General features: G+C 42.8%; 1 protein-coding gene across 2 annotated transcripts; it reads left to right on the top strand.

Annotated features, from left to right (window-relative positions):
- Nucleotides 1-9,857: 9,857 nt before the first annotated feature.
- Nucleotides 9,858-14,902, top strand: LOC105056321 (paired amphipathic helix protein Sin3-like 3). 2 transcript variants are annotated; one of them, XM_073247547.1, is made up of 4 exons: nt 9,858-10,054; nt 10,978-11,054; nt 14,328-14,430; nt 14,534-14,902. In XM_073247547.1, exons 1-4 carry the CDS (start codon nt 10,029-10,031, stop codon nt 14,685-14,687), a joined length of 360 nt encoding a protein of 119 aa, XP_073103648.1. In that variant the 5' UTR covers nt 9,858-10,028; the 3' UTR covers nt 14,688-14,902. The 2 variants fall into 2 exon arrangements, with proteins under 2 accessions (XP_073103648.1, XP_010936782.1); XM_010938480.4 differs by lacking the exon at nt 10,978-11,054 and having other exon boundaries at nt 9,874-10,054; nt 14,260-14,430.
- Nucleotides 14,903-16,241: the final 1,339 nt, after the last annotated feature.

Genomic DNA, 16,241 nt, shown 5'->3' with positions numbered 1-16,241 from the left:
AGGTTAAATGTTGACCTAATCGCTAAGGTGGTTTAGTCCCTGATTTGATCAGGAGTTAGGCTTAGTTAATTTCTGATTTAATTAAGATTTTATTGAGCCTAATTAAGCCTAATTATGTTGGGTTTAATCTGGTCTAATTGTGCTTAACCTATTTTAAACTAGGTTGGCTCAATTTGAATCAAACCACCTTATTTTAAATTCCCTGCGACACCCAACTTCCTTGCACCCATTTGAATTCACGAGAAGAAACTTCTCGTGAAATTTTTCTCACGCAAAACCCTTCCCCACGCCCTCATTTGTGTGCCATATGGATGGATAAAATAATTAGTTAGCCATTCAAATTCAAAGCATGTTTGAATTTGAATGGATAACTTATCACTTGCCCCTTCATCCTTATCTATTTTATGTGCCACATTACTTACACGAGAAAAGGTTTCTCATGAAATATTTTCTATGCACAAAGAGCCACACCCCTTCTCTTCTCACGCCCAAAAGGATAGGGATAAGTTGGTTTTCGTTTGAATTCAAATTTGATTTGAATTCAAATGTGTAACCACTTGTCTTTATCCTCTCACGCGGATAAGACACGTTCGACGTTGTTTTAAAAATGACAGAAAGGTGGGGCATGCACAAAAAAATTAAGAGAAAGATAGTGGGGCGTGAGGAAGGCTTGTGTGCGAGGTGAAGGTCCAAAACCTTCCGAGAGAAAAAGAAAGAAAAGAGAGAAAATTGGGCGCAGGGTTTTTGGTGTGTACCCTAGGGTTTCTACCCAGGGTTCGGGAAGTGAGATTGGTGTGCCACAAGTATCGTGAGTCCACCAAATTTTAGGGAGAGATCCATCAGCCTCTCAAGCAACTGTGCAGATGATCCAGAGCATCCGAGAAGTCAGCACACATCGATCGAAGGAGTTCGATCAACATCTGCCATCAAAAGGGTGAAATCACGAACTAGCATTCGTGAGGAGCTGATCAGACAGGAGCTTCGTGTGGATGATCCGCAGAGGCCAGACATTTATGTGGCTGCGACGTGATGATCAGAGCTCTCCGACGGTGATCAGATTGCGGTGATCGACTACCCGCAAAAGGTGATGTGTTCTGAACACAGTACTGTAAAAGGTTTACTGATTCAAATTTGAATTTCAAATTTAAATGCATGCTGTTGTATCATATTTAGATCCTAGTGTAGGGTTAATTAGTATTAATTAATGATATTAATTAATAATTCTGCTGTAAAATAGTAATTTTGAAAAAGTTTTAAAATTACCATTTTGCCCCTGCACAAAATTTTCGCTATAGTATGGTCCCGCCATTAATGGTGCAAACAACTTGAGAGTTGTCAAATCGTCGGGGGTTGTCAAATCGATGTGGATTGTCAGGTCATCAGAATTAACCCATGTCCTTAGCAGGATAATGCCCTAGGGTGGTCGCATAGCATGTCCTTGATAGGTCAACAGCCCATAGCGGTTGTACGATGTTTGGACGGACTGGCCGACTATATATCGATATTCAGCTGTCGGGACATCGGGTGATGACTCGAAAATACCGTCGGCTGATCTGATGCCTTGTAGAAGTCGAACGTCGGCTGCCACCCCCGACAGTGAATCGATGATATGGGTTCGGTCATTCAGTCAGTCGAAAACAGTATTGATCTATTTAGCCGACATACCTTCGGTCGGATATTGCCGGCAGTCATTGTCAGAGTCGTCTGTCTGTCCGGTGGGTAGAGTCGGGCGTCGGTCGGATCGGTCTGAGGATAAGTCGGCGTACGGAGATCAGTCGGTATATCCCAACAAAGACCATGCAATGGCTTCTTTCCTGTCTTGTGATCCATGATCACCACCACATGGGCTGATCACTGGGAGGTCATAATAATGGAGATCATAGAAGATTCAAACTCCTTCCTCGACATCCAGCACTACTCAGTTGTAACTGAGATGGAGCCCATCTGTTGTAGAAGTTCGTCTAGAATTCAATCCTGTTGTAGAAGCTCGGACGGAATTCACTTACTGTAGAAGTCGGATGAAATTTGGAAGGCGGTCGATCACTGTAGAAATTTGGATAGAGTCTGGTTACTGTAGAGGTCCTACTGTTGGAGAAGCCCAGACATTGACGAAGTCCGAAAGAAGCTCGAAGTAAAGTTGATCGTGACAGGAGGAAGTCTGGAAGAGATTCGGAGAGTAGTTGATCATTGTAGAAAATTGGCTGATAGTGAAGCCCAGAGAGCATTTGGAGCAGTCCGATAGACGACTGAAGGAGCTCATTATTGGAGAAGTTCGGAGGGTACGATAGGAGTTCGTTCGTTGGAGGAATCTGAAGGATACCATGGAAGGTCGACTGCTGGAGGAGTCCGGACGGTACTGTGAAAGCTCGAACGGTAGGGGGAGTTCAGAAAGACGCCGCACAAGGTCGGAAGCCGGAAGAGTCCTGGGAGGGTTGGCCTCTTACAAACTTCGGCTGGGGTTCTTTTATACCCAACACTAGCCCTCCTACTTTCGAGTTTGGGTTTCGAATGAAGGAAGTACGGAGAAATTTTTACAACCGCAGTTCGTTTTTCTCTTATCTCTGGCGTAGCTCGTCGCTTTCTTTTTTTCTCTCCTCCTTTTCTCTTTTTATGTTTGGATGAGGATTTTTCTTCTGCTCCTAACTGGGTTGTAGGGGTGTAGAGGAGCTGTTGAGGAGGCTTTTCCCCTCATCCGGTCTTAAACGACCAGATCTTCATTTGTGTTAGGACGAAGTTCTCCTTTTGTTCCTGACACAATCAATTTCAGCTCATATTAGGATGAGATTTTCTTCCTGTTCCTAACATGGCTGTGGGGGCGCATAAGGACCGTTGCGAGGGCCTCTCCCTCCATCCAGTCTCTTAATAATCGGGCCTTCGACTTTGCTCATGTTAGGATGATGTTCTCCTCCTGTTCCTAACATGACTGTAGGGGCGCATCAGAGCCGTTGCGAGGGCCTCTCCCTCCATCCGGTCTCTAAATAATCGAGCCTTCGACTTCGCTCATGTTAGGATGAGGTTCTCCTCCTGTTCCTAATATGGTTGTGGAGGCACATAAGGACCATTGCGAGGGTCTCTCCCCCCATCCGGTCTCTAAATAATCGGATCTTCGACTTTGCTCATATTAGGACGAGGTTCTCCTCCTGTTCCTAACATGGCTGTGGGGGTGCATAAGAGCTATTGCGAAGGCCTCTCCCTCCATTCGGTCTCTTAATAATCGAATCTTCGACTTTGCTCATATTAGGATGAGGTTTTTCTTATATTCCTAACATGGCTGTGGGGGTGCATAAGGGCCGTTGCGAGGGCCTCTCCCCCCGCCCGATCTCTTAATAATCGAACGATCCGTCGGTTCGGCGATCGAGCCGTCGGTTCAGCGATCGAGCCATTGGTTCGATGATCGGGCTATTGGTTCGGCGATCGAGCCGTCGGTTCGACGATGGAGCCGTCGGTTCGGCGATGGAGCCATAGATTCGACGATCGAGACATAGATTTGGCGATCGAGCCGTAGGTTCGGCGATCGGCGATCGAGCTGTAGATTCAGCGATTGAGACATAGATTCAGCGATCGAGCCGTAGGTTCGATGATCGACGATCGAGCCGTAGATTCGACGATCGAGATGTTAGGCCCCAGTCGGGGTGTCGGGGCTCGTACTTCTGGCAAGGATCGAATTTTGTAGACTCTGGAGTTTTGAAATTGAGTTGTATTCCGAGCGGGCATACAGAATTCACTGATGGTACAATTTCAATTTGTCGGCATTCCAAATCCAAAAAATAATCATCCCTTCCAGGGTCTCAAGTCGGTAGGCGCCCGGCCTATAGGTGTCCGCTATCTTGTAAGGTCCCTTCCAGTTCGGAGAATAGCCGTCCCTCGGTCCAGTCGTCTGGAGATCATGTTGATGACTCCCGCAGTAGGCTGATTGTTCGCCGTCTCTTCAGTCGGTTGGGGTCATCGGTCGGGAAGGGGCCGAGTCGGCGGGTCCCCTTCAGTACTTTCTGAGATACCCTCGTCGTATGAAGGCCTCTATTTCATCATTGAGTTGGATGCATTATTCGGTGTTGTGACCGTAGCCCCGATGGAATCGGCAGTATTTTCTCCGATCGCGGCCCTTTGCCTTCAGAGGTGGAGGCCGTCGCAGATATTTCGCTCCCTCGATCTCCATCAGGACTTGAGTTTTTGGAGCATTGAGAGGGACGTAGCTGTAGAATCTTCTTGGGGGAGAGCTCCGTCGAACTCTGCGGTTCGGGCTTTTCTGCCTACGAGCTTGGGGGGGAGTTCAGACACGCTTGTGTCCGGAGGAGAGTTCGAGAATGCGGTGGAGCTTCACTCGGCCCTTTTTCAGCCACAGGCTTGCCGGAGTCACCCGTCTGTCGCTCCTTCGCGGCCTCCTCGTCCTTCAGCTTGAAGGCTTCCTCTGCTCGGGCATATCCTTCGGCCCGAACCAGCAAATCAGCGAAGTCCCTGGGATACTTCTTTTTCAGAGAAACAGAAGGTCATTCTTTTGAAGACCGCTCTTCAGGGCGGCCATTGCAACTGATTGGTCCAAGTTTCGGACCTCCAACGCGGCGGCGTTAAAACGGTTCATATAAGTTCGGATGGATTCTCCTTCTTTTTGTTTGATGTTGATGAGGGACTCCGAACTTCTCCGGGGATGTCGACTGCTGGCGAAATGAGTCACAAACTGGTGGCTCATTTAATCAAAGGAGAAGATAGTACATGGTTTCAATATCGAGTACCAATTTCTTACTGCTTCCTTCAAGGTAGATGGAAAAGCTCAGCACAGGATGGCGTCTGGTGCGTCATGGAGCAGCATCATTGTCCGAAAGATCTCCAGATGGTCAACCAGATCCGAGGTCCCGTCGTAGCTCTCAAATTGGGAGAGCTCGAAGTTCGACGGGATCGGTTCCTGCATAATTCTTTGAGAAAAAAGAGGGTCAGTACAGATATCCTCACCGTAAGCAGGGGGAGCATGACGGAGCTCTTCGATCCATTGGTTCATCTCTTGAAACTTTTGATCCAAGAGATCCTCTCGATCGCAAATCTCGAGGGTCTTCTGGTGAAACGGAGATAGAGACCCTCCGGGGGCGGAATCGTGATCAGACAGAGGGCTCTCCGCCCTCCGCTTCCCCTTTCCGGGGGATACAAAGTGACTGGCCCAAGTGAGCCATTCGATCTCCGACTTCTGAACTCCGACGATGCTCTTTCCAGCCGCACAGATGCCTGCGGCTGCTGCTGCTACTGCTGCATGGCCTGCACCATTTCGGTGAGGCCCCTGACTTGCTGAACTAGCAGGTCGAACTGTTCCATGCCGACTGCTGTTGTCGAAGGGGGAGGAGCCTGAAAAATTGGAGACGAGGCCGGAGCTGGTGGATCTTGCTGAGATCTAGCCATGGAGGCCGTAAATCGCCTGGTGGATGCCTTTCGGAGAGGCATCAGGTTGGGATCTGACCGGAGAAGAAGAAGAAGATGTCGAAGAAGATGATCGGAGACAGTCCCGTTGAGTACTCCTTTAAAAATAAGGGTCCTGCGAAGACACAGCCCTTCCTCTAGCGCCAATTCTGTTGGTGCAGAATTCCATCGATGTCGGAGAAGCTAGAGTCGAGGGGATCACGGCCGCCGCCGGGACCTACAAGAAAAGTCTAAACCAGAGTTCGGGGTGCTCCGACAAGACCCTCCAACGCTCAAGTTAGTACTCTGCTTCAACAGAAATGGAGCACTCGAATGGGATTTTAGCAGAGTTTGAGAAAGCTTGAGAAAATTTTGAAAAACTTGAAAAAAATATCCAGAAACTGTTGCCTTACCCCGTTTTATAGTAGAATGCGGTATGATCTCGCCATTAATGGTGCAGATAACTGGAGAGTTGTCAAATAGTCGAGGGCTGTCAAATCGATATGGATTGTCAGGTCATCAGAATTAACCCATATCCTTGGCAGGACAATGTCCCAGGATGGTCGCACAGCATGTCCTTGACAGGTCAACAGCCCATAGCGATTGTACGATGTTTGGACGGGCTGGCCGACTATATATCGGTATTCGACTGCCGAGACGTTGGGTGATGACTCAAAAATACCGTCGGCTAATCTGGTGCCTTATGAAAGTCGGACGTCGGCTGCCACCCCCGACAGTGAGTCGGTGATATGGGTTCGGCCGTTTGACCGATCGAAAATAGTATTGATCTGTTTGGCCGACAGACCTTCGGTCGGATATTATCGGCAGTCATTGTTGGAGTCGTCTGTCTGTCCGGTAGGTAGAGTCGGACGTCGATCGGATCAGTCCGAGGATAAGTCGGCGTACGGGGGTCAGTCGGTATATCCCAACAAAGACCATGCAATGGCTTCTTTCCTGTCTTGTGGTCCATGATCACCACCACATGAGCTGATCACTGGGAGGTCATAATAGTGGAGACCATAGAAGATTCAAACTCCTTCCTCAGTGTCCAGCACTACTCAGTTGTAACTGAGATGGAGCCCGTCCGTTGTAGAAGTTCGTTTGGAATCCAATCCTATTGTAGAAGCTCAGACGGAATTCGCTTACTGTAGAAGCCCGGGTGAAATTCGGAAGGTGGTCGACCACTGTAAAAATTTGGATGGAGTCTGGTTACTGTAGAGGTCCTGCTGCTGGAGAAGTCCGGACATTGACGAAGTCCGAAAGAAGCTCGGAGTAAAGTTGATCATGATAGGAGGAAGTCCGAAAGAGATTCGGAGAGTAATCGATCACTGTAGAAAATCGACTGATAGTGAAGCTTAGAGAGTATTTGGAGCAGTCCGATAGACGACTGAAGGAGCTCATTATTGGAGAAGTCTGGAGGGTACGATAGGAGTTCATCCATTGGAGGAATCTGAAGGACATCGTGGAAGGTCCACTGCTGGAGGAGTCCGGACGGTACTGTGGAAGCTCGAATGGTCGGAGGAGTTCAGAAAGATGCCGCACAAGGTCGGAAGTCGGAAGAGTCCTGGGAGGGTTGGCCTCTTACAACCTTCGGCTGGGATTATTTTATACCCAACAGCCCCTGATGGCGTCATCTGTGGACCGATCCCAGGTGAAGTCAAAGCTTGCCCATTAGAGCTAAAGTCCCATCTCGACATTGAAGCCATCCCTACGGCACTGATTTCCTCGCAGTGTCGATCTCTCCATGTGGTCAATCTTCTCCCATGCGTCCAATGTTCCTCACGGGCCTCCTGCATGGTCGAAGGACCTCCTGTTTTCCTCCGCCTGATCCATTAACCTGCTCAACACCTACTTCCTCGATGTTGTGAAATCCAATAGTGCAGACTGGCGGAACCCCCACATGTGTCCCTGCTAGTACTAGGGTGGCATCCTTAATCGCACCTAATTTCGATCCTGAATTGTGCCAGATCCCTCCTTCCAGTCGATCTCAGGATGCACCGTATTTAACAATAGTGCATTATTGGAAGTATAAGCTAACTATTTTGGAACAACAGCCATCGAGCCATAACCAACATTAATCCCAACTGTTCCTTGCAATGGATAAGTCAGCATGTTGAACTTATTCTCAAGAGTAATCATGTCAAAGCAGTATATTTATGCTGCAAGAGCCACAGCAGCTATTCGAAGACTGCATCGTATAATATATGTAATAGACCGAAATCTCATTGCATGCACAAGCGCCGGTGGGGCCGATTTCGGCTTGCATCAAGCTCCGTCTGTTCATTGGAGGCATCTAAAATCTTGAGAGCAGTATCTTCTGCGAATCCTCCAAGATTTTCATATAGAGAGAGCAGGACAGATGCCATTTCTTTTTTTTTTCTATTCTATTCTTCTGGCCTGGAAGTTCGTCGACTAGATATTCCATAGGAATGCCTAAGAGAAAGACTGAGGTAATACTAAAACTGTTGGCAAAGCCTTCAAAATCCAAAGTGGAAGGATGATCTTGGCATATCCTCGGCAAATCAATGGTACTCCCTTCATCCGACACAGTTATACTTGGACTCAGGAGTGGGGTGGCTAATGTTGGGGGTGGTACCTCGGTCATACTGAAGACACAAGGCAGAAGAGGTACCAAAGAAGCCGAACCTTCTGCCCCTCAGCTCTTTGGTTGTCCATCCATGTAATTGATGGGTGTGTCCCCACTACACATGCCACGAAGCAATAACACACCATATTTAAGGTCTAAATGCCATGCATGAATTTCAAGAACATGCAATGAATGGGGAGAATCTCTGACGCCCCCATGCTTCTTCCCCATCTATTCAAGCTTCTTCCTTGAGGATCATTGGTCGATTCTTATTACTAATTGTATGACACACCAGTGAATATAATAAAATATTTTGAGAGAAGTGAACCTTCTATGGGAGATATGTTCGTATCGGTCAAAGATATGGGATTGGATCTTCAAATTGTACTGTCCGTTACGCACATGTTTAAATATGTGCCCTCGAGACATTTGGATTTGTCAGAGGCATTGACTGTCTTTTTCTCATCTATTCCTTTTCCTCATGGACATCGCAATAGAACAATGAGAATAAAAGATAAGGAGCAATGGAGAGAGACAAGATGGCAGCCAAAAGAGAAAGTGCTTAGACCGAAGTTGCTTATGGATAGCCCGAGGTCCTATTCTCATTTGCTGATCCCTCTTCGATGGTGCCAAGGCACCTACTGACAACTTATCATAATGACCATGGAAGGCCATTTTATGACCCGTTACATCACCCTCCTAATAAGTGTCGATGATCATGAGCTAAGCAAGCTTTCCATACCTTTCAATAGCTGCCTGCCTGCCCATGTCATACATATAGACGTCTCCCCACATGCCATGAGGTAATATTGCTAGGTATAGCTCTCGAAGATATTTAATGGGACAAAATATCTCGGACAACCTATACTCTCTCACGACTCCAGCATTCCATATATAAAAAAGTAAATAAAAGATCCTAAAAAGGTATGCCTCCTATCTCTCTCGTAAATGTTCTTTCCCACCTGTTGCGCATGAATCTAACTTGAACATTGGAGGGTCCCCACCGAAGCCATTTTCGACAGAGATTTTTCTTGCAGGTCCGGTCATCGTCGACCCATAAAACACTGTCTTGCTCCAGTGCTTTCTGTCCGGGATAAATTTTTGCATCAACAATAGTAATCAATATTATTGGTAACTTAATGATAGTAATCTATCTTGAAAGTAATCCAGATTATCTTTCAAGATTGCTTAGCGGTGTACCAAACGTAACTTAAATACAATGCTTGTACATCCTCAGATTGGTTTTTTTTGGGATTTGGTGTGGTTGTAGCTTGAAATTTTTAATTAAGGACTCAGGATGGTAACTCAAGCTTTTGGTGGTCTGACTTGATCTCAGCCAGGAAACTTTCGTTCATACAGGGCTAGTTGTTTTCTGAGGTAAGATCATAATGAATGACAGATTAAGTTTGGTTAATTAAGGATGAGAGAACTTTTCTTCAACCGTGTACAAAATATGTCAATGTAAAATTTGTTTCCAGTCAATGATATAATCTATATTCTGTCATTAATTTGAGAAGATTTGAAACTAACGAGATTTTAAAGGATGAAAGTTGGTGAATTCCCGATAAATTTAGAAATCAATTGATTAAACTTTCATGCAAGAATTAAGATTACGTCGCAATTAAGATTTTATTTTCTTCTGCTGACGACGACAAAATATATGTTAGAGAAATATGAGATAACGGCTCTCTCTCACATGTATCACACGTGCAACACAAATGGAGGGCGGCCAAAAATTAAGTTGGAATGGGCCCACATGGCAAACCCCACGTCCCAACAGGGGAGCTGCTGGGGAGGACGGGGAGATATTTTTGTTTCGAAAATCAATCCCTGACAACGGATCTCCGCACGCATGTCACGCAACGAGTGGAATTGTAAGTATATTTTCGGAAACCTTTCAAAGCCTTCCATTTCGGATGAAACCCGGGGCTATGACTTCCTTCTTCTTCCTTTCTTCTACTGCCATATAAACCCTAGAGAGAGAAACAGATAGCACTGTAAATCCTACCCTCTCATTTTCATCAGGCAGCTAAGCTGGGGATCCATTGCCAAAGAAGCGATGCCTATCTGTTCATCAACCAAGACGTATGACCCTCTCTCTCTTTCTGCGTTATTTGTTATTTTTAAGTTATTTTTTATTGTTCTTGATTTGTTTATGATTTTTAGTCGTGTTGATGTTGAGATGATACGTTTAGGACCGTCCGATAGACCGCTACTTTTTCAAACCTGAGATGATACTGGCACGATGTACTGGTAAGCTGAGATGGTGGTGGGTCGTCTCGATCCGCTGTCCAGGTTGACTTGTAGGCGGAAAATTTTTGGGTTGTTTAAAATAATCGAGATTTTATGAGATCCATGTTAACCGATACAGTAAAATCTGGATTGACCACCATTTTCTGGTCAAAAATTTCATTATGTGATAATAAAAAAACCCTAGTTGAGATGGAAAAAGATAGATTCAAAAATCTCAGCTGATATATGTCTAAACAAATGCATAGTCTGGATAAAGGACTGATATTTGTATACAAGATCGAATTCTTGCTTGGATTCCATTGGATTAGCTTGGTTTGGGTTGATTGAGCGAAGATCGAAAAGTTGGCATGGTTTTTCTTCTCTCTTTTTTTTCTTTTTTTTTCTTTTTTTTTGGTTTGTGTGGTAAAGTTGGCATCGGTTCGAAGCTCTATAGGAGAGGGAAAGGGTTTGGTTTGCACTGTTCCCTTGTAGAAATGTGGTTGAGGTTTGGCAGGAGGGCTTAGCATGGCCTGCTTCAGGTTGGATCGAGATGGGAGCTCTGTGACTGTGATCGAAATTTAGAACGGATTCGAAATGGATCGAGTTGTTCAAGTTATCAGCCTATATGAGACCCAGCTTGAATTAGGGTTTACGACGCAAGCCCAACTCTAATAAGATATATATTAGCTTTTGGGTTTACAACTTGAATTAGGGTTTCATCTTGTGCTTGTCTTGTTTTTTTTTTTTTTTAATTTTATTTTTACTTAGTTGAACAGTTTGCGGGGACATTCTCTGGATGGAAGGTTGGTGTTTGTTTTGACCGTAACTGCTTTCGTTGTCTCAGTGAAGTGTGGTGAGTTCTCCATTTCTCTCATTTCCTTGAAAAAATAAAAAGGAGAGAATGCATCGTTTAAGTTAGCTCGACTCATATTGCAACCGTGGGATTGGTGAAATGATAAAACAAAGAGTAAGCTCGGTGATAACATAAAATCTTTTTTTGAATGAAACTTTTGGGTGTTGGCCTTGGAAGATGGAAAGATCATTAGAACAGGTAAACAGTCAGAAAGTTTCTGTGCAAAGTCCAAACATACAACAAAAGATGCCTCGTCAAGATTACGACATGAGCCCATGCATGGCAATCATTTTCCCTCAAGTATGATGCCTCATCATGACTATCATATCAGCCCATGAAAGGCAATCATTTCACCTTGGGTTTGATTCCATTCAAGAGTGCATAGGAACATGTATGAAAAAAAAGAAATGCATAGAATTTGGAATCTGTTCATGGTTTGTATTGAAAAATAGTTCATAAATAGGGGAGATCCTTGCGAAGGAGGGTTGGATGGTGAGTTTGGGATGTCCATTATGTGGATCAACTGTGAAAACAACTACTCGCGTGTTCATTAAATGCATGTTCACAATGAATATTTGGCCATCATTAAAATTATGTCTCGAGCAAAAGAGATGGCATTCAAATCTACATGTTTTTTGGACTACCTATAGGCGCAAAAGATCCGATCATCATAAAGAAGAGCTTGAGATCAGCTTCTTTTGGCACTTTTTGGCCAGATTGGCATGAACGAAATGTGCAATTTTTTCTGGGAAGAAAAGCTTCAATCAACACTGTCCTTCCACAAAAACTCTGCATACTTTTCAACTTTGGAAAGAATTTATACTCAATCAAGTTAGTTGATAATTGTGAAAAATGCTAGAGTTCCCTGTTCCCCTGGACTTTGTGTGGTTCCCACTAACTGCTTGTGGCCCTTGGAGATTCCTAGTTTGCTTTTACTTCTCCTTTCATTCCTTTCTTCATCTGCAAATTCTTGCATCTTTGTAACTATTGCCACCTATGTAAATATGCCATTCTTTGATTAATCAAACTGGAGAATTTGTCTCACTTCCTTTGTTGTTCCTGAAAAAAGGTAATGGAACTTAACACTCGGTCTTTTCTTTTACTGGACTTTAACATTCGGTCCCTTGATCATTAGCATTTAATTTTTTACTCCTGCACACACTTATAATAGTTCTTCTATATAGTTATATTGTCCTTGCATGCAGTAATACTATCTCTATACACACATATCTGTGTGCACATAGCTATTTGTAACTATGCACACATTAGAGTATTCCTGTACAACAACTAGGGAGTGGGAGTTGAAACTTGGGGCAGGTGTTAAAATCCCAGTCAACAGAGACTAAAAGATGTAGTCTGGTCAATAGAGGGACCGGCCATTAAATAATAGCTGTAATTTCTTGGGGAAGGTCTCATAAACTAGATATAAGCTTTTGGAAACCTTTAGAAACATGTTGTTGGAGTTTGGACATCAAGCACATCATTCTCGCTTAGAGAAGAGATGTGGGGCTCATCATATTTCATATTACTGAAGGAAGCTGGCCTTGTGCGAAAGACATCAAAGATCATGCTTGCTTGCTGAATTTAGAGGCTTTTGCCTTACATAAGAAGGTAGAGATACCTGAAAACATTGATGCTGGGAAATTCTTGTAGGAAAAGATTAAATATAATTCTTTTTTTTTCCTTGAAAGGGGGGATTATATGAGTCTTCTTAATGGAAAGTTAGAAGCTTCAGCAGTTTTTAATTACCTAAAATATAAATATAATAGACAAATAACAAAGAAACTCCTATAAACTATTTCAACATTTGCTAATTAAAGATCTTAGTTAAGATTGAGAACGCAACAAATCAAGGAAACTTGATTGCCATGTGTGATATCATATTGATCAACACCTTAATATATATTGATTTATATTGGTCTGAGATAAAAAAGATGAGATTTAATATATTTTTATATTGCAGAGTGCAATATCTTTGCCAAGATAAAAGTCTTGCTTGGATTCTAGTGGACTGGGTTGGTTTGGGTTGATTTGAGAGAGATCCAGCTTGGTATGGGTTAAAAAGCTCCATCATGAATACTAAACAAGGTTCTATTTATAGATGGATTAGAGTTAGTAGGAGCACTTAATATGGACTAGTTTATGGTTGTCCAAGTTGTCAATCTAGTGTTAACCAAACTGGAATAAGTATTTCATCTTTTATAATACCAAACTAAAGTAAGCCATGTATTGGATTAACCCAATCCGAACTATAAGTTTGTTTGGATTAACCAACTCAAGTTCCACCCCGGTACATGGTGCAAAGATGAAAACAAAGGTTCCAACCAAAATTCCAGTAAGTCACTGATACTTACCAACCAAAATTCCAAGATTCTTCAGAAGGAAACTTTTGAATCCTGAACAGAAAAGAAAGACATTAGAACATGCAACTTTGCTTTAAAGTTTCTGTGCAAATTCAGATTCTACATTAAATTTGTGTAAGCCCATGCATTAAGAAATTATCTTCCTTTAGGTGTGATAGCATTTAAGAGTGCATGGATGGCTTTCGTAGAACAATGCTGATATCATGTTTCAAGCCCTGAATTGAAGTTTGCTCTTAAAAAATAGCACCATTCCTAATAGAATTTGGCACATTCCTGGCACATTCAATGCATGTGACAAGAAGCATAGATTGCTGTAACTCATAACAATAAATTATTAGAAATATTACGCTGCTGGAAGGTAATGCATATTCTCTCTCTCTCTCTCTCTCCCTCTCTCTCTCTCGCACGCGCGCAGAGACACAAACACAAATGCACATATTCAAGGGTTGTAGAGTTCACTGATCTCATCTTATTTAAAGAAATCAGCCTCCTGCAAAAGACCTCGGCCAGCATCATGTGTTGGATTCTAAGACTTGCGCATTACAATAGAAGTACCTAAAAATGTTGACGATAGCAAATGCTTCTAAAAAGATATTATATATGTATCTGTTTTTATTAGGATTGATATGAATCTCTTAATAGGAAGTTAGGAGCTTCAGCAACTCTTAGTTGCATATAAATAGCTAAATTAGGAAATGCTTGTAAAGTGTGAGAATAACTTTTCATGGTTCTGCAACATTTTCCATGGATGCTTCTTCTGTTGTGACACTTTATATGGTTCATAAAATATATTGGAAATATGTTCTTAATTCTTTTTATTGGTTTGTTGGTTGATGACAAAGGTCGGAAAAAGCATGTTCAACAAGTCATACTTCAGCTGCTAATAATATCAACATCCGTGCAACCACAGATGATGCGCTGAACTATTTGCAGCTTGTGAAGGATGCCTTCTATGATGAACCTGCTAAATATGAAACATTCCTTGACATAATGAAGGAATTTAGAAGCCACAGGTCTACATCTTAGTTTCCTGTTATTACTACTATATTAGCATGTACACTATTGAATCTTCTAATCTCTTCTCATCTGAATTCCACTGTGATCTTATCATTGCAGGATAGACACTGCTACCGTGGCAACAAGGGTCAAACATTTATTTTCTGGCCACCCGGAGTTAATTCAGGGTTTTAACTTCTTCTTGCCCACAGAACATCAAATCCCTATCTATGTTAGGGAAGCAGTTGCACACCATGCGGACCAGGTAAATTAGGTGATATCTAACCATGATATGGGCTTCTACTATGATTTTGACAAATCCTCATGATGCTTCAGTGAGCTTGTTAGACTTGATAAAACTGCAAATCTGATGCTAGAGAAGGATGCGACTGTTCTCTAGTTCTCAACTATAATGTGCTTTAATGTTGACAATTTGGGAAGGGACTTTGTATATTTTTTTCCTTCTGCAATAAAAAAGGACTCTTCATACATCGAAATTATGCTAACAAAATGATTGAAGGTGGCAAACCTTCATTTCTGCTGCAAATAAGGCTGGGCTGCTTCTTTTCCTCAACTATATAGCATCTTGAATTGCATCTTCTTTTTATTTGCTGCATTTTTTTTGTTGCTGTCTTCCCTGGCTGCTTCTGATCAGATAGTTGCAGTGGTCCTCACAGAACATGACCAGGAAGTATGGCCTGGAGAGGTGCAATTGCATATCAACTATTTTGCATGATTGGAAAAGGTGATGGAACATCCATCAGATCATCCAATCTGTGTGCAATGTGGAATGGCAAATAGTGGTGGATTGAGTTAAGCTCCAGAGCATTGCTTTATCTAAGCATTAGTTTATAACCTTGTGTGCACCTGTTGATACGGTGGGTACGCCTGGCTTCATCTGTGTGAATATGGTATGCAGATATTAATATGTCAGCACATAAATGAAGAAGGGAAGGGGTCTTGTGTCACTCTAGGTGAAGTATCCTGAGCCAAGGCATCCAGTTAGAGCGTTGGCTATCGTCCAAAAGTGGTTGGTGATCATGAGGTTTGTCCAAAGGATCCCTGTTTGAACACCTGAACATATGATCGGGTTACAATATGTGCTCACACATGAGAAGCTCACATAACTAATTACTGATGACTAGGTTAGGGTCCGCTAATCTTGTGATCTCAATTTGCTATTGATGATCGGTGGATGGAATAGCTTTTTAGACATTATTATCTAGAATTATTGCCAAGAAAAAAAAGTTGAATAGACACTGGCATGCACCGGTCTAGCAGGTCTCCTTCCTGTTTCCTCGAGTCCGAAGGCTTTAAAAAAAGAAAAATACAGTGAAGGGAGAACATTAGCCATGGATGATACATATCACCTTTTATAGATGTATTTTCCATCAAAAAATGGAGACATATGTGGATGTTTTTGAAAAAAATTTAAGTAAATGCATTTGATACAACCAAATCCATCAGATCTTCTGTAACATTGTCCAAGATATTGATGCATCAGAATGGATAAGATAATAAATTATTACTGATTACAGAGATTGTGCACCATGGAGGCTTTTTGTTTGATTCAAGCTGTGGTATTTTTTTTTGTAGAGAAAAAGATAATTGTTGTTAGTCTCTTTGGGTTTTTTTTAACCAAAGTGTAATGTAAAGTTGGTCTCAGAACAGACTATATACTGTTATATACTGTTAAACGGACAAAGGAAATACGACCCATGAACTTTCAAGGTAGTAGGTGAAAATAATTTGATCCAAACATTTGCTGTTATTTGATGTAGTCATTGTTTTGAGGTTGAGAATGGATATTATTATTTATTATTTTGTA

This window comes from Elaeis guineensis, chromosome 13 (assembly GCF_000442705.2).
Source record: "Elaeis guineensis isolate ETL-2024a chromosome 13, EG11, whole genome shotgun sequence".
Lineage (NCBI taxonomy): Eukaryota > Viridiplantae > Streptophyta > Magnoliopsida > Arecales > Arecaceae > Elaeis > Elaeis guineensis.
Note: the sequence above shows the minus strand (reverse complement) of the source record. Positions and strands in the feature narration are given on the sequence as shown.